This window comes from Arabidopsis lyrata, assembly GCF_000004255.2.
Source record: "Arabidopsis lyrata subsp. lyrata unplaced genomic scaffold ARALYscaffold_7, whole genome shotgun sequence".
NCBI classification, from domain to species: domain Eukaryota; kingdom Viridiplantae; phylum Streptophyta; class Magnoliopsida; order Brassicales; family Brassicaceae; genus Arabidopsis; species Arabidopsis lyrata.
The window spans coordinates 2,856,271-2,883,804 of NW_003302549.1; the positions used below are offsets into that span (position 1 = coordinate 2,856,271).

Genomic DNA, 27,534 nt, shown 5'->3' on the forward strand with positions numbered 1-27,534 from the left:
TTAACTACAACAAACGCAAGTCACCTCAATTCAGCTCAAGGCAGTAAAAAATATATGATTGTTTGTTAACGGTCACTTTTTATTATCGATGTAAACAATTTCCTTTTTCTTATAAAATGGAAATTTCTTTTTATTTGAACAACTTAACCTTACCTTTCCTCTTTTTTTTTTTCCGTTGGCAACCTTTATATAACAAATTAGCTTCTTTGAGAAATCATAATTCCTCTTTCTTCGAAAACAAAAATCCACCTTCTTCTTCTTTTGTCTTTCTCTGTTTCTTCTTGATCAAGTTCTGTTCCTCTCTTACAAAGAGAACTCACGGATCACGAGAACGTCAAAGCTCGATGATCACCATCTGCTACAATACCGTCGGAACTGTAACTCATGTTTGATCACACCATCAAAGATCTCGCCACCGTTCCTATCCTCTGTCTCTCTGTTTTTTTGCGTTTCACGATCTCTGGAAATCATGGAGGATCTCACCGAGGGTCAGAGGTAGTGACGCAAACCATGGATGATGCATCATATGCGCCGTTGTCACGAGAGCCAGGTTTGTTGCTTCTCGCTTAGTTTCCTATTTGATATCTTGGAACCTTGGATTTTTAATTCTTAACGTAACTTGCTGCACAAAAAAAGGTCTCTTTGAGTTAGGTCAATCAATATTTAGTTTTCTAAACGCAATTTTGTCGGAGGAACTAGGGTTTGCTCTTGTAGTAGTTTTACGAAATTGACCTAACCTATAGTTTGTCTTGTCTGTTATCAGTTATCACTTTCTTTCATAATTAATTAATTAATTAACCTTTAGTTTTCTTCTTCTTATTGTAGGTTCCTATTCTTGATTCGCCAAATCAGTGGGTACAGCCGCAAGACTGTTTGATTTCTCTGGAATGATAGACAACACATTTTGCTATTGCGTGGTAACGAATTTCTATCCTCTTTTTCTTTTTCTTTCTTACAAATTAATAATTTTGGTAGTAAAATGTTTTTTTTTTTTTTTTTGATGGTCGGATTTTTCAAAAGCTTTTTTGTTTTTATACTAAATTTACATAATTATATGAAAACTAACCGGATTTTGGATCCAGCATTATAGTCGTTAGCGATTCCAAACATTCAACTTGTTTTTCCTATTATTATGTAGATTTAGCATTCAAGTTTTTTAATTTGGATTTTTAAAAATAGTTTTTAAAATTTTGGTTTTGTTTTTTTCGGATTTTTAAAAGATTTTTTTCTTATGTTTGTTTTTTTAATTTTTTTGTTTGATACTAAATTTACATAATGATATGAAAGCTAACCGGATTTTGGATCCAGCATTATAGTCGTTAGCGATTCCAAACATTCAACTTGTTTTTCCTATTATTATGTAGATTTAGCATTCAAGTTTTTTAATTTGGATTTTTAAAAATAGTTTTTAAAATTTTGGTTTTGTTTTTTTTCGGATTTTTAAAAGATTTTTTTCTTATGTTTGTTTTTTTAATTTTTTTGTTTGACACTAAATTTACATAATGATATGAAAGCTAACCGGATTTTGGATCCAGCATTATAGTCGTTAGCGATTCCAAACATTCAACTTGTTTTTCCTATTATTATGTAGATTTAGCATTCAAGTTTTTTAATTTGGATTTTTAAAAATAGTTTTTAAAATTTTGGTTTTGTTTTTTTTCGGATTTTTAAAAGATTTTTTTCTTATGTTTGTTTTTTTAATTTTTTTGTTTGATACTAAATTTACATAATGATATGAAAGCTAACCGGATTTTGGATCCAGCATTATAGTCGTTAGCGATTCCAAACATTCAACTTGTTTTTCCTATTATTATGTAGATTTAGCATTCAAGTTTTTTAATTTGGATTTTTAAAAATAGTTTTTAAAATTTTGGTTTTGTTTTTTTTCGGATTTTTAAAAGATTTTTTTCTTATGTTTGTTTTTTTAATTTTTTTGTTTGATACTAAATTTACATAATGATATGAAAGCTAACCGGATTTTGGATCCAGCATTATAGTCGTTAGCGATTCCAAACATTCAACTTGCTTTTCCTATTATTATGTAGATTTAGCATTCAATTTTTTAATTCGGATTTTTAAAGATACTTTCTAAATTTTTGATTTTGTTTCTTTTCGGATTTTTTAAAACTTTTTTCTTGTGTTTGTTTTTTTTTAAAAAATTTTCGTTTGGTACTAAATTTTTTCAAAGTAGTAGCTGTCGTATTCCAGAAGGAAGGTCATAATGATATGAAAACTAACCGGATTTTGGATTCATCATTAGTCGTTAGCAATTCCAAACATTCAACTTATTTTTCTTATTATTATGTAAATTTGGCATTCAAGTTTTTAATTCGGATTTTTAAAAATAGTTTTTAAATTTTTTATTTTGTTTTTTCGGATTTTTAAAATATTTTTTTCTTGTGTTTGTTTTTTAAAAAAAAAAATTTTAATGTTACAGTACGAACCCAAGTAAAAATAAAAGTATTGATACCAAGATACATGATTTCACTGTAAAGCTTTTGGATACATTTGTGTTATACACTTACACTTGCACATATAACTCGTGGAACGATGACGAACAATGGACTCTGTTAATGAACAAAAACAGATTGAGAATCAAGATTTCGTCTCTTACTTGTATAACTTCTCGGTCCGAATGCATCTCAAATCCTTGTCAAAAGTAAAGACTTTCCCTGGCAACAATTCGGCAGCCGCAGAGATTCCTCTGTATACTATTCTGGTGGAAACAATCTGTTCCGACCAAAGACCAAACTCCACAAGGTTCCCTTCCATCCACTTTATACTAACCGTCACACCTCCCCTTGCCCTTAGCCCTTTCACAATGCCGTTAGGCCATTTATCTGCTGGAAGTGCCGGGAGCAAATGCAGATCCTTCGTTGTGCTCTGCACTAACATTTCTGCTACTGCTGCTGCGAATCTGCCAAGGAAAAAAAGGTTCATGTATAAGTTTATACTAGCCATCAAATTGTTCTAGTTTTTTGTAAGAACTGATGATTTGCTGTTATGGTTTAGTGCCTTGGTATGTGAATGTAAACATTCCACATATCTTATAGGTAAGCGTTTGCAATAACTTGCTTAACTTACCCAAAATTAGCATCAATCTGGAATGGCGGGTGTGCAGTGAACATGTTACTATACAGTCCTCCTTCATAGTTACGTTCGTTCAACGGATCCACAAGATCAAAAATATGTGCAACCATCCGATATGCGTGCTCGCTATTGTGAAGCCTGGCCCACAAGGCAGCTTTCCAGGTGGTTGACCAGCCTGGTCCTTCCTCTCCTGCATCAATCAGTGGAACATTATATATTGCTCCAACCACAACGATGACATTGCGGAATAGTAATGGGAGAGAAGAAAGAGTCACACAAACCTCTTTTTTTAAGAGTTGCTTCCACGGCTTTAGCAAGTTCTGGAGACTTCTCAACTGTGATTGTGTGACCCGGGAAGAGGCCAAAGAGATGTGAAACATGTCTATGATGTATCTCTGGGTCCTCAAAGTCTTCTGCCCATTCCATAATGGAACCGTCCTTTGATATTCTAGTGGGTGGAAGTTTTGCTTGAGCAGCAATGACTTTTCCGATAAGAGTATCATTTGTTTTTCCCAAAATCTGTTGATAAACCAGAAACCATAAGCTCAGTATCCATGAGGTGATATGATTATTTTCGTTGTTTTTGTTGCTTCATGTTACCTCTGAAGCGGTAACGATATCAGCAAAGACTTCCTTTATAATGGCAATGTCCATGGTTGATGAGTAGCTAACACTAGCAGGTTTGCCATTGGGAGCAGTAAACATATGCTCAGGGGAAGTCGATGGATTGGTCTGGAGAAATCCGTCTTTACCTTTGATCAGCCAGTCCAAAAGAAACGATGTACATCCTTCCAACAATGGATATCCCTTCTTTTTAAGAAATTCCTAGAAATGAATCAACAAGTAAAGGTCGATTAAACATAGTACTGGTTAAAGAAATGATTGGAATCATAGATCTGAGGTCCATACCTTGTCCATTGTGTATGTATAATGTTCCCATGCATGAGTGCAGAGCCAAGCTCCACCCATGGGCCAGAGTGCCCACACTGCCTCACCTCTATCTGGTGAAGTTTTTGCCCATATGTCTGATACTTGATGTGCCACCCAACCGCTTGCTCCGTAGTTCATCTATATCGCGCAACAAAATGATTCTTAGACTAATGTCTCTAGTGATGGAGCACAAATGCATTGTAAAGTTCATCATTAGAAAAAAAAAAAAGATAGAAACTTACTTGTGCTGTCTTGCGGCCATTAATAGCTAAAGCAGACATATAATCGAACAACGGTTCCTGGCATTCCCGGATATTACCAGGAAGAGAATGCCAATAGTTCATCTGGAGATTAATGTTCAGGTGAGGAGCACCACTGCAATACAGCAAAAGTAAAAGAAGTGGAGTCAGTGACATAACAAAGCTATGAAAGTCCAAGAAAAGGAAGTAAGGCGAAAACGCACTCCCATGGTGGCTGAATGTCCCTGTTCCATATGCCCTGCAAGTTAGCCACCTGAGTTCCGGGTCTTGAGGAAGATATAAGCAGGTATCGACCATATTGGAATAGAAGTTCCACCAATGCAGGGTCTTCATCGGTTTTAAATGACCGCACCCTTTCAGCAGTTGAAGCAGCTTGTTGCACAGTTTTATTTCCTGAGCTACCGGAAAGCTGCAAAGACACCCGGTTGAAAAGTTTCTGATAGTCACCCAAATGACGAGCATAAAGATCAGAGTACGAGTATTTCTGGACTGAGCTGATTCTTTTAGCACATTCCTTTGCAGGGTCTCTCTTAGAATCAGCGGGCATCGTAAATGGCCCGTCAAAGTTAGATGAAGCCGCCAGAAGCAGAACCGCCCAGTCGGCCTTTTCTACACTTAGTTTCTTGCCACCTAAGGAAGACACAGAGCCACCATTACTGACTCTCACTTCAAGAATCGAAGCAAACTGCAATCCTTTGTGATCATCATACGGTATATTTGTCGCATTGATACTTTTCTTTAAGTTCACAGGAAGTCGCTTGGGGCGACAACTTCCTCGCATCAAAATCTGATTAGCCTTGGGATTTGTCTCTGAATGATGGTGCAACTCGCTGTCAAAAGACACCTTAAAAGACAGAGATCCCGGTTTGCTTGCATAGATCTTGGCTACAATAACTTGATCCGGATTAGAAGCGAAAAACTCCCTTGAGAAGTCCACAGCCCCAACCGAGTAGCTTACTTTAGCTACTGCAGTTTCCAAGTCGAGTTCACGGCGATAAGAGGTTTGAGTGTACTTACGATGTGAACTGCCAAACTCTAAATTCAAATCTCCCACTAGCTGGTAAACCTTTAGAGAGCCAAAAACAAAAGGATTAGACTTTACACATAATAAATAAAAATCAAGAAGTGAAAGCAACATGTTCACCAAAAGAACAAAACATACATCAGAAGGCTGCCCTGATAATTTGACAGCTTCTGAAGTAGCTTCAGCATAGTTTTTCTCATCAACAAGCCTCCTTACTTCTGCTAATGCTTCCGGTGCATTCGGGTTTGTGTAGTCTGCTGGTACTCCTGTCCAAATCGTGTCCTCTATCAATCAAAATCCACAAAATCATATTTTTTTAGGCTTCAGATCCACAAAATCAACAAATGGAAACAGTTTGAACTTGAAAGAACACAGATTTTCATACAACACAAGTGTAGAAACAAGATTCAAAAATGTAAATATTTTGTAGCAATGTGCTTCATTTACACATTTTATATATCAAGTGTCAAGCATAATCCCCTGTTCTATAGCTTAGAGTGTCAATAAATTAGGCCAAGAAACAAGAACATTGATTGATCTCTGACAATAGATTGTAGAGAATACTAGCAGATAATAGCATTTATTACCCAAATCTCCAAACACATGAATGGGAGAGAAAGGACAAATCCAAAACCGACGCCGTTTTAAACATTTACCATTGATGTTGAGAGTCTCGGAGGAGACGCCGCCCCAGATCGTGGCTCCGAGACGACCATTTCCGATGGGAATAGCGTCAGTCCAATTCCGAGAAGGCCCACCAAATGTCAGCTTCAATGGCCTCGAGAGATCTTGGCCGTCCATCAATGCTCTCCTCTCCGATGAACGCCTCACCGGATCCCTCACTCCCTCGCCACATGTTGTTATGATACTTAGAAGAAGCAGAAGAAAGCTGAAATGAACGAAGAAGCTCGACTTCTCCGCCATTGTTTGTTGTTGCTCTGTGAGAGTTGCTTTCACAGTTTCACTCTAAAAGATAGAAAGTTTTGGTCTTGAAATAGCGCGTAAAGCGATACCGCACTATTCACGAGCGATATGGACATATATATCAATTTTTTTTTTTAATATGAAATCATACACTCGATCTATTTTTTTTAATTTTTTATATGAAATTACTAAAACAAGAATCAGGAAAATCTAATATTTTACAAAATTACTAAGATATAGTTTAAATTACATCCATATATGATTAAACCCAACCAAATAAATGTGTTTTAATTATTAACATGTTCATCTCTAAAAAATTATACCATATTTTTTATTATTTCACTATATAACTAAAATTCGAAATAATATAAAATATTATACAAATTCAAGAGTATGTAATTTAATTTATTTTATTTTTTTCAAAATTGTCAACATGACACTTCATTTTTGGAAGGAAGAATAATTACAAACCAATTTTGCAAGGCATTACAACTCATATATTAATGATGATCCCAACTCAAAATAACGAGACCACAAATGCAGACAAAGACCCGAACGTGTCGACTGCACCATATTGGTCCATAGCCTAGAATGATAAGATCCAAGATACGAGTTTGTCCAATACATCATCAACCTGATGTTCCTGGAGCAGATCACGAGGATATGAAGAACATATACCCAATTTTACACGAATTGAGAAGACTAAACCAACCATAATTTGAGCATTTAATATTTTTTATCCACCGACTTTCGTTTATCTAAGAAACAAATAATCTCTTTGACACATGAAGTTTATTTTGGTTCGCAATTGTTTCTTTAAAAAGATACAGAAAGATCTATAGCCATCTCATCTAAGACGTATATTACACTGATTGTATTGGTTGTCGATCGAAGATATTGATCTCATGTGGTTTTATGATTTTCCTTTAATGATATGAAGCAAAATAAAATCAAACAAACATGGCGTGATTCTGATTCATATCTATTTATATTTTTTTTAATAAGATTAGTTAAGGTTTTCTGATTTGAGGGTTTTATTTAGGTTTTGATAATAAATACGATATTTAGGTTGTAGGGTTTACAGATTTTTTTGGTTTTTAGATTGATTAATAAAAAATCCTAGGTATAATTGCAACTTTGTGATATTGACATGTTGTTGGGCTTAACAGTTTGTTGAAGGATTTGGGTATTAATGGCTCTACTCCAACGGTTCTGATTTCTGATGATTAATACAAAGTTGGTCATATTCATATCTATATAGGTAAACCAAACCTAAGAAAATTGATTGTCACACGATTAAAGAGATTTTTTTTTTTTTTTGATTAAAGAGAAATTTAATGATGGGCTTCTCAAGTTGTTTCATGTAAAGACAAATCTTACCGAGAACAGTTACGTCATCTCACGCGGAAGATCGATGTGCTAAATATCATCATCTCCCCATTTTCAAAGAGATATCTTAACATGCTTGTGGAATTATTGCACACTCGAGTTTGTTTGAATGCTACAAGTACAAGCACTCCAGTTTACTTGCCTTCATTTTTACGGATCAAGTAAAGAAAATCATTTTCTCTTCTACATGAAGGCAAGACTGGCAAGTTTTACATTTTTCAATATATATATTCCTTTTGTTTTTTCGCTGTCTATATATAGGTGATAAAAATTATTTTGTAAAAGAATAAAAGAGGTCATATATATGTGAAGTAATGTGAAAACAAGTCCACTACCACGCATCAAAACTTAATTCTTATATAGTTGACGAGAGGAATTAAGCATCACAACAACCAAAACACACAAACAAACAAAAATCTTAAAAGAGAACAACACAGAGAGAAATGATAGATTAGTTGTACATTTTTGGACAGACCAAATTAAAGTACGATATAATAAACCAGTCGTCTATACGTCTCTATCGTCTTGATTCGTATCATAACTTATAACGATCAATAGAATCGCTCACTCTTTTAAATCTATATCGATCTCAACTGGATATTTGTGTAGACAGTGTTCCCAAGGATTATTAGCGGAAGGCTTGACGTTACGAAGAGCCACCCAAACAGAACTATTACACTTAAAACCTGACCCCAACGCAATCTGCCAAATCCTATCTCCTTTCTTCATCCTTCCTTTGGCTTCTGTGTAAGCCAACTCGTACCAAATGGAGCTCGAAGAGGTATTACCAAACCTGTGTAATGTCATTCTTGAAGCCTCAACGTCTAATGGAGTTAGATGAAGATTCTTCTCCATCTCATCAATTAGCGCTCTACCACCCGCATGGATACAGAAATGCTCGAAGGCGAGTTTGAAATCCGGAATGTAGTGCTTGAGTTTTGGGTTGACAAACTTCTTTTTAACGAACCTCACAAAGAAGTGAAACTTCTCGCTTAAGGGAAGAACAAGTGGACCCAAAGTTGCGATATTGATCTTTAGGGTTCTTGCAGCTACCATTGGCAGATTCTTTGACAAGGAAACTCCGACTACGCCATCTTCATCCTCTTCTTGAGTTGCACATTCATAGGATCGGTCATCTGCTCCGGTATGGACCCGCACGGTGTGAACAAGCTCGTATTTCGCGCGTTTACGATCCATAGACCGGTTAGAAAGCAAAATCGCGGCCCCGCCTATCCGGAACAAACAATTTGTAACCAACATTGATTTGTTGTTACCCAAGTACAAGTTTTGAGTGATGTTCTCCGTGCTCACCACAAGTGCATAAGTGTTTCTATGAACTTGTAACAAGCTCTTAGCAGCATCGATAGCGATGACTCCAGCGCTACACCCCATCCCACCAAGATTCAAGCTCTTTATATCATCCCTAAGTTTAAACTTATTCACTAAGATAGTTGATAACGAAGGAGTTGGATTGAAAGTGCTTGAATTCACCACCAATATACCTATATCACTCGGGCTTATTCCGGTGTTGCGAAACAGATTATCGACCGCTCCAATGATAACTTCTTCCGTCTCTTTACGTGACACAGCCAAAGTCTGTTGTAGTGGCAAACTTTGAAGACCTTCAGGTATGTACGTCTCTTGGCCTAGACCGGAACGTTCTAGAATCTTCTCGCAGAAGTCCATCAAGTAATCGGACTCTTGCTTCCACGCGCCTGCTTCTCTTACACGCCTTACGTGGTCCATGATCTTTTGGATGCTAGCTTTGAGATGCGACGGTGGGAGGTAGCAGCTAAAGTCAACGAGATAAACGGGTTTGGGTCGGGTCATGAGGTAAAGAGTCGACCCGAGAGCGAGATAAAGAAAGAACATGGTTAGAGATGTGATGTTGTTTTGTAAGTAGAGGTAAAGGTTTTGGAGATCTTGTGTGGAAAGACGAGACGCCTCCATGGCTATAGAAACCATTAATGGTAAGAAGCAGAGCTTGAAGCGATGTGCCATGAGGTAGTTGGTAAAGATTTTTACCTTCTTCATCGGGGAATCCATTTTAGTGATATAAATTCTTGGTGTGGTCTTTGTTCGTTCTGACTCGTTTTACATTTATAGAGGTTGATTGAGTAAGAGAGAGAGAGAGAGAGTCCTAGCTCATGCATGCAATGAATGTATAATATAAATAAATAAGCAAGAACAAGAATTATTTCTTGTGCTATTTTCTTCTTTAGGATGACGACGACCTAATAACCCAAAGGAGTTTTGATCTAGAAAAAAAATAGCACAAGAGGTGCAATTAAGATATCCAGAAATTTTGAGGCCATATGCATTGTTGGGAATAATAAACTCATTTCCATATATAACGGATCATATATAAAATCAATGTTGAAAAATCAAATACTAACCCACTATTTGAACCAATAGTAATGTAACCAAACCAATACACCGGTGCCCGGTTTAGGGGAAGATTAATATATGGATCACGCAAACCACCTGACTGGATCATGCAGACCGGGATTTAATTTGTCGAGCCATGCATGTGGACAGATATACATAATGAGTTTTGAATATAACTATGGATGGAGACACCTTGGCGTTTATCAGTTCGCTCCCAACAAAGAATAGATGCATGCGTGAGCGGTGAGCAATGCTTTTAATTTGGCCAACCCGACCCAACAAGCTGGATTATCCGGCCAAAAATCGACAGAAAACTTTGAAACATTGGTTAGAGTTTAACTCTTCGAATAAAAAACATGAATAATAATCAACTTATGGTGGTAGAGTGTGTCAAAATTCAGTGTTAGTTGAATGTCTAATGCAAAAATAATGTTATAAGATGATAAATGCGAGTAAACAAACATGTGCATTTTATCAAATCAAAAACGAAATTTACCTAATACTCAAGGTAGTAAATGCGAGTAAAACAAACAACCACCTATTTTCTTACTCATGTCCATAAAATTCGCATCATTTTGTTTCAGAATTCAGGAATATTAAGACATTGTCAGATAACTTGGGCTTTTACCATTTTAAGTTACAATAGTACAATCTCACAAGTCACAACCTAACAAAAAATCTATCAATCTTGGTAGTCTATTTCTATAAATAAAGAAACACCAGAATTCAACAAAAAAAAGATAAGTAATTTCCTTTTGTGATATAAATACATTAAATGCTAGTTCATCTATCCAAAGATAAATTATTAAATTGAATATGGAATGGAGGAGTAGATACATGTCATTTATGGGCTGAGCACGATATATGGTATTTTATATTCGATATTTTTACTTACTCCTTTAAAGCTGAAGAATGGTGCACAGATCTCAATGCGTATAATGTAGATATGGTTGGGGAGAAGAGAACCATATAATTTACCAGTTGTTCGTTACCAAACAAATTAAATTGAAATTTATGTTTGATAATGACTTGAGAGTGTGTCGTGTTAGATAAAAACATGGTGATTTGACATTATGGATGACTTAACCCTAACCAATTTTCTTTTCCTTTATCCTTTTTTTTCTTTTCGTATTTATGAAAACTAGTAGATCTCAAATCTCCATAAGATCTGGAAGTCAATAGAGTTTCCCATAACAGCTGTTATAATTAATACATTTTAACTTACGATAAATATTAATCTCTGAGAGCCTACTAGAGTCTAGAGGCTAGAACATTGGAGGAATCGAGGGATTGACCTAACTGATCTCTGTTGTAATTTGGTGTGACCTTTGATTTAGGCAAATATTTTGTGGAAATGCCAGAAGGACACTTTGGTAGCTGTCACTTGGGAGAATTTTAAATATACATCAATTACTGAAGATGAACGCAATTATTTATACTAGATCCTAGTAACTATGTAAAATTGTAAATTGTTATTCAAGTGGTCTTGGCTCATCTTAGATTTGTAACTAAAATTATTTCGGTTTGGGTTTCACTGTTAACATTGTAGGCAAAAGAAAAATTCTTCTCTATAATAAACATACGCATTTGCGAGTACAAATCATTGTTTCATCTCAACTTCACCCGTCTGTTTATAGATTTTATAGATTTGTACTCGCAAATGTTAAAGATTTTATATCTCTATGGAAATATTCAACTTCCAGCCAGTTCAGTGATTATAACATGTGATCATGGCTCTTTAGATAACCCAAAGAAAGCCAAGATAGCAGCAAATATGTTTGAAGAGATCAAAGCTTTCAGCACCATCTTCTTTTTGGGTGTGTAAGGAGGATATCTTAGATCCGCATCCCCTGAAAAGCTCCGGTATAGTACTCCTTTCTTATGGCTAAACGTCTCATACGAGAATTTCCCGTGGTAAGCCCCGATCCCGCTCTCCCCAACCCCTCCAAATGGCATATCTTTTACAGTTACCTGCGAACAAAACAAACCATCTAATAAGAGCTAGCATTATGGAAAACAGAACATTGGTCTTGTATGAGAAAAGACGTCTTTTTTACGTGTAAGACAGTGTCATTAATGGTCATTCCTCCTGCAGATACGTTCTGCACGAATTGTTTCTGCAACTCTGCGCTGTTTGTGAACAGATACGCTGCTAAAGGCTTTGGCTTTGAACGTATAACCTGAAAGCCATCTTCAATCTTTTGCACCGTAAATACGGGAAGTAAAGGTCCAAATATCTCTTCCTGCATCATGGAAGATGCTTCTGGCACATCCAGTAGAATCGTTGGAGATATTTTTCTGTAAAGAAACATTACAGAACACAGTGATTAGTTTTTATTTTTATCCCCATGAACAATTTTATCGATTGGTAACATGTTCTCTCACAGCTTATCTTCGGTTGTTTGGCCACCATGAACAATTTTGTTGTCGACTCCATTCTCTTTTAACATACTCTCCAACCGTTTGAAGTGGAAAGAGTTCACAATCCGCGACAGATCCTTTGATTCTAATGCGTTTTGCCCAAAAAATGTCTCCAGTTCAGTCTTCAGAGCATCTATCTGTACCGCATGATTTGAATCAGCAAGCTTGAGAGAAACAAATAAAGCATTGTTATTCATTAAGCTTTTAATGCAAGTAGCCTTTACCAATTTTGATGCAAAATCCTTTGTTGTGATCACGTAATCGACGCCAATGCAAGCCTGTCCACTGTTACAAGCCCATTTCCCTGCGATGATCCTCCTTGCAGCCACCTTCGTTGACAACACCACGATTAGAGTATGCAACCTGAATTTTTCTATTTTATGCTTTAGAAGCAGAGATAGATCTTAACATGTAGATTAACATCTGAATCAACAAGAGCTGGGCACTTTCCACCAAGTTCGAGAACCACTGGAGTAAGATTTTTCGCAGCTGCAGCCATTATAATGCGAGCAACTCTTGCTCCACCTAAATAAATGCTTTTAACTAATTAAAATCATGCTTTCCTGAGATCCTAATTAACATGTCAAAGATTCTTGAAAGAAAAAGAGAGATGGCAAACCAGTGAAGAAGATCTTGTCCCATTTTTGATCAAGTAGTGCTGTTGTTTCAGGGACTCCTCCCTCTATAACTCTGATTGTTGTATTGTCCAAGTATTCACTGAACAACTTTGCTAAAAGAGAAGATGCTGCTGGAGCGATTTCAGAAGGTTTTAGCACAACCGCATTACCAGCTGCAATAGCTCCAATGACTGGCTCGACAGACAATACTGGGGAAAAAAACACCATGAAGACATATAAAGTATAAACTTTAATTGAATATTAATGAGACAAAATTTTGAAAAACAATCTGAGCTTACAGAAAGGGAAATTCCAGGCTGAGATAACCAAAACAACTCCTAGCGGCTCTGAGACTATTTGTGCAGATGAGGGAAATGTCGTCACAGAAGTTTTGACCTGAAAGGTCCAAGCATAGATCAGGCAAGTGGTTTAGAATGAAAACATATCAATGAAGCAACAAAAGCTTGAAGAGTCTAGTTACCGTTTCTGGAGCCATCCAGTTCTTCAACTCTTTGATTGCAAGCATACAGGATGATTTTGTATTCGAAATCTGAGAAAACGAGATGATACCAAAGTGATTCAACAGTGGATAAGTAGAATGTACAGAAGGAAAGGGACATTCAAATTTATATGAAAAAAAACCTCAGCTAGAAAAGCTTCAAGCTCAGGCTTGGAAAGGTCTTGATACAAAGCTTCGGTGATGCATTTCTCCTTCTCATCAATCATCTTAGCAATGCTTTGAAGCTGAGAAATTCTCCACTCATAGCTCTTTGTTCTGCCAGTGTTGAAGTTGCTTCTGAGCTCTTCAACAAGCAAAGCTGCTTCTTTTCCATCAAAAGCTGATGTTTGCTCCTTTACCACAGCAGATAGTGTTGCATAGCAAGTACTGATTCAAGAAACCAAAACCGCAATGTGAGAGACTTAAAGTAGTGTACTTTTAACTGTTCTTATTATTGTTTACGGCAGCAAGTACTGTACTTAAACTTAAAACCACTTTACTAAATACTAGATAGAAATGTAATCATCAAAAAATCAGTATGTAAAAAACCACTTTTGTGAATTAAATATGTAAAATGGGTGAATAAAGAAAGGTGCTTACAATTTCAAGCGATAAGGGATACAAGTTTTGCTGCAATATCCACCACCACCACCACGAGATATCAGAAAGGGTGAAGTTGCAACATTTAATCTGCAAGAAAGAGGCCATTCACTCATGATGCAATCTGTTTTTTAGAATGGTTCTAATGAGATCTGATTCTCTATAAAATGGTAATCATATCATATTGATTGACCCAATCATTCACAGAAGGATCCATTCCTCAAATTAACAGTTTCATTACTAGACCAAATTCAACTTAAAGGTAACTCTTTTATACAGGAAACGAGAAACCCAAAACGCAATTCACAAAAAGAGGAAGGCTTGTTTCGAGAAACAGAATCGAACAACTCAATCTCGAACCTGATAAGCAAGTTTTCAAGTTACCTGGTACGAGAAAAACCCTTGGCAAAACAAAGGGCATGATTCATCTCTACAAGCTTCGTCATGACTTGGGTTCAGTTAAAAATCTCAAATTGGAGACATTGGTGTTATATTTGAGAGTGAGAGAGGAGACGTTGAAGGGTGTGTGGTCGTAAGAGAAGACGTGTTGAAGAGACAAGTGTGTGTGTGTGTGTGTAATAAAAAGCATTGGCCAAATTTACAGCCACAAAGCCCGCTCAAAGGCGAATTACGTGAATACGGCTCATGCTGGTCTTGGTGGTCTCTGTGTCGAATTCGACGACGCTCCTGCTAATTCGTGAAATTGAGGTTTTGGGTTTTTCAACGTAGTGAGTGGTGATAATGGGCTTTATTTATTTCATTGTGTGAAGCCATTCACACAGTCTTCGTGCTTGTAAAGTAGAAGAAGAAAAAAAAAAAATCAATTAAGGAAAAGATCCAAAGGTTTGATCCTGTGGGGCTGGCTACAGCAGAGATTTTAGCGGTACTTCTCAAAATTCTACTCGATATGGTTGAGGAAAACAAAAAAAAAAAAAAAAAAAAACTCGATATGGTTAAAAAGAAATTAGCGTTTGCGAAAAATAAAATTTAGTTAGATGCGGTAAGAGAGTATTCAAAGATGATGACAAAAGACAAAAAAAGTTTCTGTCTAACCGTATGGAATAAAGTCCAATTACATTTACATGTTTCAAATGCTTAATTACAAGAATTGCCTAAACACACTTCTTTCGTTCTTCCAATTTTTGAGATGTTTATAGTTGACCTAATTAGTTCTATAGAATTATAGTTTATGAGCTAGCTAAACCAAAAACTCAGTATTTGTGTAAAAAGTGTGACAAAGAGAGTGGTACTTTGCTAATTACATTATGGTACAAACTACAACGTAAACAAAATAGTATAATGAGATGCGTTTTGATTGTTTTTAAATGTCAATTTATACGTTTGCGTTTACTTTTGAAAAAACAAACTAAAAAGGGATTAGTACACAAAGGCAGATACAAAACTAAAGCCTATTCTCCAAACCATGCAACATGTTTTGTATATGTTTTTCTTCTTCTCTATTGCCAGTTCTTCTTGAACTTAGAATACTAAGTTTACTTTTTTACATATATATAAGTACCAAACTCTAACACAGAATTCATTTTAACAATCATGACCACATCAACCAACATTTGCGCTGCCTCCCACCTCGCCGTCCTCCTCACCACTTCCTCTAACATCAACTCTTCCTCTGCCGCAGCATCCCTCCTTTGCTCTCACATCTCAAAAATCTCCAACAAATTTTCAGACACAACTTTCGCTGTTGATACCACATACCTTCTTTTCTCTACGTACATCGTCTTCACCATGCAAATAGGCTTTACCATGCTAAGCGCTGGTTCAATCCGCGCCAAAAACACCAAGAACATCATGTTGTGTAGTATCCTTGATGCTGCCTCAGGATTCATCACTTACTACCTCTTTGGATTTGCCTTGGCCTTTGGTACGCCTTCCAACGGTTTTATTGGTGGCCACCGCAACTTCTTTGCCTTAAACTCGTTCCCTGAAGGCTCTGGCTTTGACTTTAGCTTCTTCCTCTTTCAATGGACTTATGCTATCACTGCCTCAGGAATCACAAGTGGCTCCATGGCCGAGCGCACTCAGTTCGTTGCTTATATTATATATTCTTCTTTTTTGACCGGCTTCGTCTATCCGGTAATCTCACATTGGTTTTGGTCGAGCGATGGATGGGCTAGTCCGAGTCGGACCGACAATAATCTTTTTTTAGGCTCTGGTGCGATTGACTTTTCCGGTTCGGGTGTGGTTCACATGGCCGGTGGGATAACCGGTCTTTGGGGATCATTAATTCTAGGACCAAGAATCGGCCGGTTTAACTACCGAGAAAACAGCTCCACAGAAATCCGTGGTCACAGTGTACCGCTTGTTGTCCTCGGTACACTCATGTTGTGGTTGGGATGGTACGGGTTCACTGCCGGTTATTTTTTAACCATTTTAAAAACTTACGGGGGATCTCCATATTATGGTCAATGGAGCGCCATAGGACGGACCACTGTCACAACGACCCTGTCTGGATCCACTGCGGCATTGACCACAATGTTCAGTAGGCGACTTCTAGTTGGTCATTGGAATGTGACACATGTGTGCACCGGTTTACTAAGCGGCCTCGTGGCTATATCATCGGGTTGTGCTGTTGTAGAGCCTTGGGCAGCCATTATATGTGGCTTTGTCGCATCGTGGGTTACGATCGGACTTGACTTGCTTGCCAAGAAATTCAAGTACGATGATCCGCTTCAAGCCGCTCAAGTGCACGGTGGTTGTGGTGCGTGGGGATTATTATTTACAGGACTTTTGGCAACAAAAAGTTACATGAGCGAAGTTTATGGCGGCGAAAGTGGAAGGCCGCATGGTTTGCTGATGGGTGGGGGAGTGAAACTACTTGGAGCACAGATAGGTCAGATAATTGCGATCATCGGTTGGGTGACGTTGACAATGGGGTCATTATTTTATGGGTTACATAAGATCAATCTTCTTAGAGTATCTGTGGAAGAAGAGATAGTTGGAATTGATATGACACGTCACGGTGGCTTTGCTTATGGGTCTCATTTAGAGGATGCAGACTGGGTCAAATCATGGAACCAAGGAGCTGAGATTGAGACAGCAGCTTGAGTACATACGGACGTGCGTACCATTACTATACGATCCTATGAAACTAACAAAATATCTCTCAAGTTACTTGGTACGGTTCCTAATGTGGGAAATGCTCGGATATCTGTTTTCTGCTATTTGGAAATCTTTTATATTGTAAAATTAAACCCAATTGTTGGAGAGATATGAATTTGATAATTTTAATTATATATTTTCTTAGTTTGGGAGACATGTTTATAAGTTTCGAGGGTAGGTAATAACAATCTTGTTAGTTTCTGTTTGACCAAAAAGAAATAAGCAAAACTAGTTAGTAATCTAGTACGTGGATTAATGTGGTATTTTTCATATATATGTTAGATAATCGATGGTTCCTTAAATTTAAAATCGAACGAGGTTGAAGTTCTATGGACTCGAATGTTTTATATTTTAATCAAAAATGTATTTGTACAGTCAAGAGATTCAAGTTTGTTTATGAAAACTTGTTCTCGTAAATTTGAACAATACGACTTTTAAAAAAAAAAGAAATTTCAATTAAAAAACGAATCGAGAAAATATAAAACGAGAACATTTGTGTATTAAAATACAAGTCGTATTAATCTTTAAGCTAGGGACTTAGGAGGAGTCATCGTGGTCACCTGACTTCCACAGAGAATGAAAAAAAAAATAGTTAGTGGGGTATACAATAATGTGAATGATCTCTTTTAACTTGGCATAGAAAGTTACATATTAATATATTATTTTACTAATCATTTATGAAAATGTGTTGTGTTGGGTTATGTCTTTTGATTTGTTCGTTTAGATAAATATACTTGCTCCTTTATCTCAAAAAATTTGACTAGTTCCTTTTTACAAGGACAACGATCATTTATGTTTAAAGGAAAGGTTTATTCATCATTTGTTTTAAGTACGTAGTGTACAACCAATGGATAAGTTTTCTTCCAACCAAAGTCGGAAACTTTCAAACTTCTCAAATTCTTATAGAATTAGTTTGTGTTGCATGTAAAAGAAATTTATTAAACATACCTAAAACATACTTATATATATTGGGAGTTTGGGACTATCGATAAGGTGAGCTCCACCCACATAAGCATTACTATGTTAGAGAGCAGCTTAAAACTTTTAATAAAAAATTATCTTAAAATGTTGGACTTGGACTAACCGTATTGGCTGTAGACCCAATCACAATGAGCCCATCATTAAGTCATAAATAAAACATTCTGAAATTCTTTTTTATAAAGACAAATTTCATGTATGTTTCATGCGATCGCAATGGATCTTATATATATGAAGAAATTTACATCGCAGTGAATCAAAGATATCAATCACAATCCGATTATACATCATATGAATCATAACACTCCAAACAAATCCAAACTAATAATGTAGTTTCCAGGTTTTTGCCAACAAACTACCCTGTACTAACATAAATTTCTAAAACCGCTACCAAAAAAGCTACACTACCAAAAGCAGTGAAAGCTTCAACCTCACTGAGACGATCCAACTTGAAACACGACGATGAGAAGATAGTGAAGCATTCTCTGAACCATTAAGATCATACTATACACTATATAATTGATGCTTCAGCTTCAGTTACCTCCTTATCCGAATGCCCGACTCTGTATTTAGCTTTCTTGGCCTTTCCAAAACAACAAAAATATCGATTACATACGTATAGGGATTCTAAAATCATAAGCAGAGAAGACAGTAGATTTCTGATTACCTCTTTATCCCAGTTTGTAACTAATGTGATGATGGAAAGAGACAGCACTTGAACAACTAAGGCTGATACGATTCCAAGCCAAAGGCCCTTAAATAAATACACAAGACAATGATATTTTAAAATGCAGCTCTATTCTTTTATCATTATGCTGTCACAGTAAGACAAATTTTGAGTTATTAGCTTACCCGACCACCAAAATGTAAATGGAAACCAAGTAATAACCCCAGTGGAACTCCAACTAGATAATATGAGCCGAGATTCACACAAGCTCCAATCTTCTGCCATCCACATCCTCTAGCAACCCCTACAATCAAAAACGTACAACCAGATTTGGTTTCAACATACCAGAAACAAATAGTTGTTACTCTCTCACAAATAGATTCCCTTTTTCTGATGGAAGAACCTGACAGAACGCATTGGAATCCGTCAAGGAAGTTGCCTGCAGCGACAATTGGTATCATCGATGCTACATATTTGATGACTTTTGGATCGCTGCTGAAGGCATATCCCAATTTATTCCGAATCGCCAACAAAACCGATCCAATCATAATACCCTCTACAACTACTGTGGCTACAACCACACGTACAGCCAGCTTTGCGCCTTTTGGATTCCCTGCTCCTAACTCGTTCGAGATCCTCGTGCTATGACCGAGAAAAAAACAGTGTTACTAACAGTACTGAGTTTTGTGAAATATGTCAGTTTATATGCTTGTTTTTCTGGTACCTTGCTGTGCCACCAAGGCCAACCGGGATCATCCAGACAGTTAATGATGTATTAAGGCTGTAAAAATTTCCAGAAATCAGTAAAAACAAGAACTCTGTAAACCAAAATGATGAATGTAATCCGTCTTACCAGATTGAAAGAGTTGAAGTTTCTAAAACCGGATTAGGTAGTAAGCCTGACAAGAGAACCAAAAGCTCAAACGACCAGAGCTCTAAGCTGTCCACCATAAGCATACCACACAAAAATCATGACACTATAAACAAGATTAAGTAACTAACTAACATGTACAAATTGGAATAAGAACAATGTACCAGACCATAACCGCAGAAGGAAAACCGAGCTTCATAAAAGCAGGGATGTGGCTAAGAGCCTCTTTAGAGAAACCAGTCCAAGTTTGTGAGCAAGAAGCTGAGAACTTGACATAACACGAGAGGAGAATGACATTGACCCAATAAGAGACAGAGATAGCAAGAGCAGCTCCCCTGTGTCCTAAACCAGACTTCCACACGAAGACCCAACAAAGAAGAACGTGAAGACAAGTAGTGATTCCAGAGGACACAAATACAGGGAACACATTGTTTTGCGTTTGCAAGAACCTGTTTAGGCATTGAAGAAGCGCGTAGGCGTAGATGCTAGGGATCATGTATCTAGCGTATGAGCCTGCAAGTCTCGCTATGGACTTGTCTTGGTGGACAAAGACGAGAATGTCCTCAGTGTAAAACCAAACCATCGAGAGAGGAATTGAAAGTATGAGCAGAACAAACATAGCTCTCTGCATGAAAATGCCTAGCTTCCCATACATCTTTGCTCCGTAAGATTGCCCACAAAGTGTCTCCAACGCACTCGCTGTACCCATCTGTTGGAAAAAAAATCGATTCAGCTACAAAATTTCGAATCAATGCAATTCCTCTACCACCAAATTGGCTCCAATGGATAAGTACTGAGAGAGGAGAGAGGTTACAAACCAGGAAAGTGAAACCGGTGACGGAGGCGAAAGAGGTGGCGATGGAGGCGGCGGAGAGAGGAAGTGATCCGAGATGGCCGACGAACATGACGGAGATGACTTGGAGAGAGTATTGGAGGAGGCTGACGCCGATGAGTGGAGCAGAGAGCCAAAACTGCTTCTTCACCTCTTCCTTGACACTATTTCCGATCATCACATGTTGTGCCGCCGGCGAAACTGTTGTAACCTTCTCCGCTTTTTCAGCTTCCACCTCCATATCTTTTGATTTTTCCTTGTCGTGTGGCACATCACATATGAATGAAGAAAATTAATAACAGAGAGGATTTACAAAATCTGCGACTTGCTAATAATAATTTTATCACTCTTGTTTTTTAGGTTAATGTTGAAATTTGTTTGTTATCAGTCGCTATTAATCCATCCACTAGACAAATCAAATTTATATGCATTGGTCAATACATTTTTTAGTTTAATAACTTAGCATGCGTTACACAGGAATGATTGTTTTTGTATAGGTTAACACGATATTATAAATGATTAAATTTATATGTCATGTTCATGAAGTATAATATTTCCAAAAATCAACTTTTATATTATTAAATTATTTGTTGTTGTCATCAATAAATAGTTTAATGATTTGTGATAATATACTATCTAGCTATGACATTGATATTGACCGTAAGATTTTAATTGTTGTAGAGTTTTCAATTTTAAATCAACTGGAAAGTGATAAGCTGATTATTTTAATTTGATTCTACAAGTATTAATGGTCACAATTTTGCCAACGATCTTAGTCAAGCAATATAATGCATGCGTATACTTATGTACAGTCGCTAATATTTTAACCATATGGTGGTGGTCCAGTGGTTCTCGTTTGGTTGGAAGGATCGCCCTGTTGGTCTAGGCCAGGGATCGATCCTCCTCAGACGCAGTTTCGCTCTCTCACTATTGTGGCTACCTGGGAATTTACATGCGGAGGCCCTTAAGTGGAGGCTTAAAAATTCATGTGACGTGGGCTTAGGCCCAGTGAACTAGTCAGATCACTGTGTTGTCTGGATACTGGGTTATAAAAAAAAAAAAATCCGAGTCAAGCAACACCAAACTTCTGACAAACACGTACAGGGTAAATGAAAATTTGCTTGCAAAAACTAATAAAGACATGTTCAGTAAGACAATATATACAAAGTACTTTTATAATATACACATAACTACTACACCTGATAGACGTAATTGATTCATATAAAACCAGGAACATCAATAGAAAATTATACATCATAGATTAAAATAACTCACGTCCTACCGAGTAAGTACCCTAGAAATAGTCAGATACTCACTACTCACACTCAAATTCAAGGACACAAAGAAAACCTGAAACCCACATGATTAACTAATTGAATTAGCATATATATAAAGAAAAAAAAAGAGATATATGTATATCTTAAAAACTCACCGGAGAGTTTTGAGTTGAAGTGGAGAAATCGATCACGTACGAGAGAAGAGGAGGAAGGTCAGCAAAAAAGGAAAAGTAAAATTAAGCATGGAGGCCGGAGAAAAAGGAACTAAATGGTGGGCTTTTATAAGTCACAGAAACTAAAAAGTTTTACAACTTTACGTAATTAAAGTTTAGTTTGTTCACTTGAAGATCCTCCTCCTCTTGTTTTTTCTCTTTTGTTTATTTTACATGGTCCATACTCCATATAGTCCATACCTCTCTCAAAGAATTTTCCGTATATATCTCTCTCAACGAAATTAAATATCTACACGAACATAGAACAAGGAATCATTTAGTTGATAGTATCAACTAGCATTTTATTTAGCTTTGTAATTTCGTTTTAGAATCTTAATATACGTTCATTTTGGGATATATTAAACGTTTTTATATAAAACTGAGTGAGTACTAAACTTCAATCTTAGAATATATATAACATTTTTGTATTAAAGTTGTTTTGTATTCAATCAATTATTTTTGAATTCAATCAATAAGTTTATAAATGATTTTTGGTGAAATTTGAGAAGTTGTGTCCCTAAAATTAAGTGTTATATACCCACCAAATGGGTGTAAATTCATAGAAAAACAAGAAGCCAAAAGGAGATGTAGAACTCTTACTTCATCCAGCAACTGTGCTGTTACGCTTTCGGAATCTGTATCACATCGTCTTAAGAGCTTACTTGTCATGTTTTCCGTCCGTGGAACAATAAGTTTCTTGATCTGCAAACAAGAAAATATATAAGGCCCAAAACATAACACATACCTGCTAGCTAAGAACTGAATTTAATGGATTTTATTCTATGAAAACATATAAAGACAAGAACGTATCACCCACCTGATCTATGAAAGATAGATAGACAGTTCAGGAGGCCCAATTTCAATATCTTTCAAATTCAACAGATAGGGAACAAAGAAAGGAAACCAACTTGAGTGAGATCGAATCAGAAGAAAGAAAGTAAAGATTCGATCACATTGAAACAAAAAATTAAAAAGCAGTTAAGAAAATTGACAATGCGTGAGTTTTTAAGTCTACCAAATACGGATCTGCAACGTGAGAGGAGATACGACGAGACAAAACCCACACAAGAATGGTTCTCCTCTTTCAAAAAAAAAAAAGAAATGACTGGTTCTTCTTTTCTGTTTTCTCAGATATTTTTAATAATGTAGAAGAGGCTATATATCCTTTTGTTACCACAAGGAACCGAAAATTAATAAAGGGCAGTGAAGGTAGTTGACCATTTAGTGACGAGAGAGCGACTGGAGAAGCAATAAAGCAGAATTCCAGTTTTATCCTTGTCCCCATCCACTTGTTACGTTTCTAGTTTGCCTTCCAAGTGAAGAGCTTCCCGCCATATACGGTTGCTTAGAGCAATTCCATTGATGATTTCTAAACATAAATCTCTTATTTTAGAGAAAAAAAATGTATTAATAAAAAAATGTGTAGGTTTCTTGAATAGTGAAGAAACTCTCTCCAAAGTATGTCAAAGTACCTAATATAAGAAATTTTAGAGAGAGTTTCTTCACTATTTAAGAAACCCACACAATTAAATAATTATATTTTTGTTGTCTTAATGTTAAGAGACTTAGTTAAAAAACCATTATTGGGGTTGCTCTTATACACAGATTGACTTATGACGTCATCATTCTTGATGAAAACTAGTTAGAAATTAACTCATGTTAATGTCTTGAAAACCTGGAGTGGGCCACAAGAAAACTTGTAAATGGCAATGGAAATATATATCGCTGATAGATGCATTTTCCGCGCTTATTTGTTCTGTAGATCAATGTTGTTTTTTCTGTAGTATAATGGTTTGTGTTCGGGTGCAGAAAATGCAACCATTAGCACATGAATCCCTCTTGTTTCAGAGTCCAAAATCATGACTCCCGAAGGTTTCGAAGCTTGCTGCTTCATGTAAACACAATCTTTGACTTTATTAACTAATTATCATAAGAGATTGATATTTAGAGACAAGTATAAGAACTGGGATAAATCATAATATATTACTCTATTTGAGTGTGTGTATCATCACTCTTTTAATGAGTTTAATGGTGTCCTATGTGGGAATATCTACTTTAAAATTTGTGTTCGTTCATAATGATCATATAATATGTCGACAAGAAACCTATAGTTGATCTGGACCGTCAAAACTAAAGAACTTCCATGGCAGTGGGAAGTTCTCACAGCAGATCTGGGCCGTCAATACTATAGTTTCATCATGTCAGAGTCAATAATCAACACGTGGCCGAACCATGATTTAAAACCAAAGCAACACACGATTAGACCCCACAATGTTTGTTCACCAACTCCCGTGGACCCCAATTTAGCTGACGTGTCGACATCAATAGTGGATTTTCTTCCTTTCAAAGTACACAAAAATTCATTCTTTCTCATTTTACTTTTGGATTTTGCTAATTCGAGTTGGCAAAAGATTGTTTAATTGTCTTTTCATCATCAACAACTGAAAAAAAAATGCAAAGAAATTTCGTTTTAAGGTATTTTATAAAATTTGTCACCTAAATTTCTAATAAACGACAGCCGTATAAAACGAAGGAAAAAAAGTATTTTCTAGAAGGATATTTCAACGATTATAAAGTTTAAAGCTTTTGACTAATTTGTCAATAATATACACAAATTAACACTCAATTATAGCTACCAAATGTACGCTATGGAGAAACACCAATTATTTCATCACACATACGCATGCGTTACGTTTCCAACTTTCTCTATATAAATATATATATGTATTTCACATAAACAGCAAAAGCGTGAAAGCAGATCAAGAAAGAGCATATAAAACAAAGAGAGAGAGAGAGAGAGAGAGATAGAGAAAGAATCATCAAAAATGGGAATAATGGAGGCAGAGAGGAAAACAACAGGCTGGGCTGCGAGAGATCCATCTGGGATCCTCTCTCCTTACACTTACACTCTTAGGTTCATTACTTTCTCTTCGTTTCGATCTTGGAGTTTCGTTTTTTTTTGTTCAGTTTCATCAATTTTTGGGTTTTTGAGTACAGAGAGACAGGACCAGAGGATGTGAACATAAGAATCATATGCTGTGGAATCTGCCACACCGATCTTCATCAAACCAAAAATGATCTTGGCATGTCTAACTACCCCATGGTTCCTGGGTAATCTCTTCTTTCTTCTTCTTCTGATGATGATAGAATAAACAATAGAATCTGAGATCGTGTGATGTTGATTTCAGGCATGAAGTGGTAGGGGAAGTGGTGGAGGTTGGATCAGATGTGAGCAAGTTCACCGTAGGTGACATAGTTGGAGTTGGTTGCCTCGTTGGATGTTGCGGAGGTTGTAGCCCTTGCGAGAGAGATCTGGAACAGTATTGTCCCAAGAAGATTTGGAGCTACAACGATGTTTACATCGATGGTCAACCTACACAAGGCGGCTTCGCTAAAGCCACCGTCGTTCACCAAAAGTAAAACTCTTTTTTTCTTTCTTTAACTTTGTGAACTTCTTAAATTAACTAATGTAGGTCAATTAGTTAATCTTGATCTTGTGCTCTATTTGATCAATGATTTTTAAAAAATTTAGTTGAAATTCAATCATTGTCTTGGTGTTGTTCAACTAACGATTTTGGCATATACTAACTACTAATAGAGAGTCGTAAGATTTTTGTTTTTCTTTATACTAAAATCAAGGAGATGCATATGAATGTGAATTTATTTTAATAAAAAATCAAGCTTCAAACCGGATCTTTAGGTTTTGGTTTCGGTATCTTGGGGAACAGGGTAGGGTATGTTTGGCTAAAGGGTCAGTTTCTTGTTTAGGTTTGTGGTGAAGATTCCAGAAGGAATGGCGGCTGAGCAGGCTGCGCCACTACTGTGCGCTGGTGTGACGGTGTATAGTCCACTGAGCCACTTCGGTCTGAAACAACCAGGCCTAAGAGGAGGCATACTAGGGTTAGGTGGAGTTGGTCACATGGGTGTGAAAATAGCCAAAGCAATGGGTCACCATGTGACTGTCATTAGCTCATCAAACAAGAAGAGAGAAGAGGCTCTGCAAGACCTTGGAGCTGATGATTACGTGATCGGATCCGACCAAGCAAAGATGAGCGAATTGGCTGATTCGTTGGATTACGTAATTGACACGGTTCCTGTTCATCACGCACTTGAGCCTTATTTGTCTCTGCTTAAGCTTGATGGTAAACTCATTCTCATGGGAGTTATTAACAATCCCTTGCAGTTTCTTACTCCTCTGCTTATGCTTGGTGAGTCACTTATAAAAAACTTAGCCCTTTCTTAATGATTGTGATTTTGAGGATTATTAGTTAATTGGGGATGATGATGAATTGATTAGGGAGGAAAGTGATAACGGGAAGCTTCATAGGGAGCATGAAGGAGACAGAGGAGATGCTTGAATTCTGTAAAGAAAAGGGTTTGAGTTCGATCATCGAAGTTGTGAAGATGGATTATGTTAACACTGCGTTTGAGAGACTCGAGAAGAACGATGTGCGTTATAGGTTCGTCGTTGATGTCGAAGGAAGCAATTTCGACGCTTGAATTCATGAAAACTCGAGGCTTTTTACGTACTCGATTTCGAGAATCTTCTGTTTGTTTGTGAGCTTTGTCAATGGTGTGTCACTATTTTTCATGAGAAAGTGGTAAAAGATACTACTATAATGATATTGGGCTAAAAATGAATGTGTTTTTTCGAGCGTTTTTAATCATGTATCATTTGATACATGTTTAACATAAATGCCTTGAGTCCTTATGTCGGGTTTGAGTCGTACCATGATATAAAACATTATTGTTCGGAGTTTTGGACTAAAACAGTGACTGAAAACGAAATCCAACCAAAAAATACGACTTGGCCCTTGGGTAATATTTTTTATTTGTTAATATTTTTAAGCGGTGTTTGAAGAAACTTGAGGCGAGTGTTTGGTCCTTGATAACAGCGTGATTTTATGTTTATCAAAGTGAGTGGTAGGTTAAAGAAGACTTATTTAGATGTCACCACAAGGACACCGCCCGGTGATTATAAATTTTTCATATATAAATGTAGATACATGACACATTTGGTGGTGCAAATTAGTCAAATGCGTAGTTGGTAGATAAAGAGTCTTGATGCTACGTCAGAACTTCTCTTGGACCAGACAAGAGAGCACGGCGTGAATATTTATATTTGAAGTCGATAATTCGTTACCCTATTGGGCTTTATGTATGATTCCCTCTTCTTTACAACAAGTGGTTTGATATTTCTAAAATTTCAGATTGAAAAAAAAATGAAGAGAACTTCAATATAGTCTAAAGAAAACCGTGGAATAAATCACTACATCTACCAGCTATATATGAGGAGTCAATAACTAAGATATAGAGTAATATGTTGGATCAGTGTCAAAATAAATATCTTATCTCAGGTTAAGAGAAAATGTTACAGATCATTCTCTAAGTACAATCTGACCATCATTCTTGACATATATGTGCAGAGTTCTTGG

The 27,534-nt window shown here is 36.6% G+C and overlaps 6 protein-coding genes across 6 annotated transcripts; 2 read left to right on the forward strand and 4 right to left on the reverse strand.

The window, feature by feature from the left end:
- Positions 1–2,447: 2,447 nt before the first annotated feature.
- Positions 2,448–6,331, reverse strand: LOC9303198 (alpha-L-fucosidase 2). The gene is made up of 9 exons (XM_002869115.2): positions 5,961–6,331; positions 5,443–5,588; positions 4,484–5,346; positions 4,263–4,395; positions 4,000–4,158; positions 3,691–3,915; positions 3,372–3,609; positions 3,085–3,280; positions 2,448–2,917 (listed from the first exon to the last, which is right to left on the reverse strand). Exons 1-9 carry the CDS (start codon positions 6,226–6,228, stop codon positions 2,611–2,613), a joined length of 2,535 nt encoding a protein of 844 aa, XP_002869161.1. The 5' UTR covers positions 6,229–6,331; the 3' UTR covers positions 2,448–2,610.
- Positions 6,332–7,949: 1,618 nt separating this feature from the next.
- On the reverse strand, positions 7,950–9,833 carry LOC9305233 (3-ketoacyl-CoA synthase 16). Its single transcript, XM_021019924.1, has one exon. The coding sequence runs from the start codon at positions 9,661–9,663 to the stop codon at positions 8,182–8,184; it is 1,482 nt and encodes a 493-aa protein (XP_020875583.1). The 5' UTR covers positions 9,664–9,833; the 3' UTR covers positions 7,950–8,181.
- Positions 9,834–11,548: 1,715 nt separating this feature from the next.
- LOC9305234 (aldehyde dehydrogenase family 3 member I1, chloroplastic) lies at positions 11,549–14,858 on the reverse strand. The gene is made up of 11 exons (XM_002869117.2): positions 14,527–14,858; positions 14,143–14,232; positions 13,686–13,929; positions 13,525–13,593; positions 13,343–13,439; positions 13,046–13,252; positions 12,836–12,951; positions 12,651–12,755; positions 12,391–12,563; positions 12,063–12,303; positions 11,549–11,976 (listed from the first exon to the last, which is right to left on the reverse strand). The coding sequence occupies exons 1-11, from the start codon at positions 14,586–14,588 to the stop codon at positions 11,734–11,736; spliced, it is 1,647 nt and encodes a 548-aa protein (XP_002869163.1). The 5' UTR covers positions 14,589–14,858; the 3' UTR covers positions 11,549–11,733.
- An 820-nt stretch (positions 14,859–15,678) lies between these two features.
- On the forward strand, positions 15,679–17,517 carry LOC110226693 (ammonium transporter 1 member 2-like). The gene has a single exon (XM_021019162.1). The coding sequence runs from the start codon at positions 15,694–15,696 to the stop codon at positions 17,206–17,208; it is 1,515 nt and encodes a 504-aa protein (XP_020874821.1). The 5' UTR covers positions 15,679–15,693; the 3' UTR covers positions 17,209–17,517.
- Positions 17,518–18,437: 920 nt separating this feature from the next.
- LOC9305235 (protein DETOXIFICATION 17) lies at positions 18,438–23,229 on the reverse strand. The gene is made up of 11 exons (XM_021018968.1): positions 23,115–23,229; positions 22,917–22,965; positions 22,700–22,801; positions 20,597–20,866; positions 19,943–20,487; positions 19,761–19,847; positions 19,632–19,688; positions 19,311–19,549; positions 19,093–19,211; positions 18,908–18,994; positions 18,438–18,823 (listed from the first exon to the last, which is right to left on the reverse strand). Exons 3-11 carry the CDS (start codon positions 22,766–22,768, stop codon positions 18,752–18,754), a joined length of 1,545 nt encoding a protein of 514 aa, XP_020874627.1. The 5' UTR covers positions 22,769–22,801; positions 22,917–22,965; positions 23,115–23,229; the 3' UTR covers positions 18,438–18,751.
- A 1,674-nt stretch (positions 23,230–24,903) lies between these two features.
- On the forward strand, positions 24,904–26,856 carry LOC9305236 (cinnamyl alcohol dehydrogenase 5). Its single transcript, XM_002867080.2, has 5 exons — positions 24,904–25,013; positions 25,097–25,210; positions 25,288–25,515; positions 25,868–26,307; positions 26,397–26,856. Exons 1-5 carry the CDS (start codon positions 24,925–24,927, stop codon positions 26,597–26,599), a joined length of 1,074 nt encoding a protein of 357 aa, XP_002867126.1. The 5' UTR covers positions 24,904–24,924; the 3' UTR covers positions 26,600–26,856.
- The last annotated feature ends 678 nt before the right edge of the window (positions 26,857–27,534 follow it).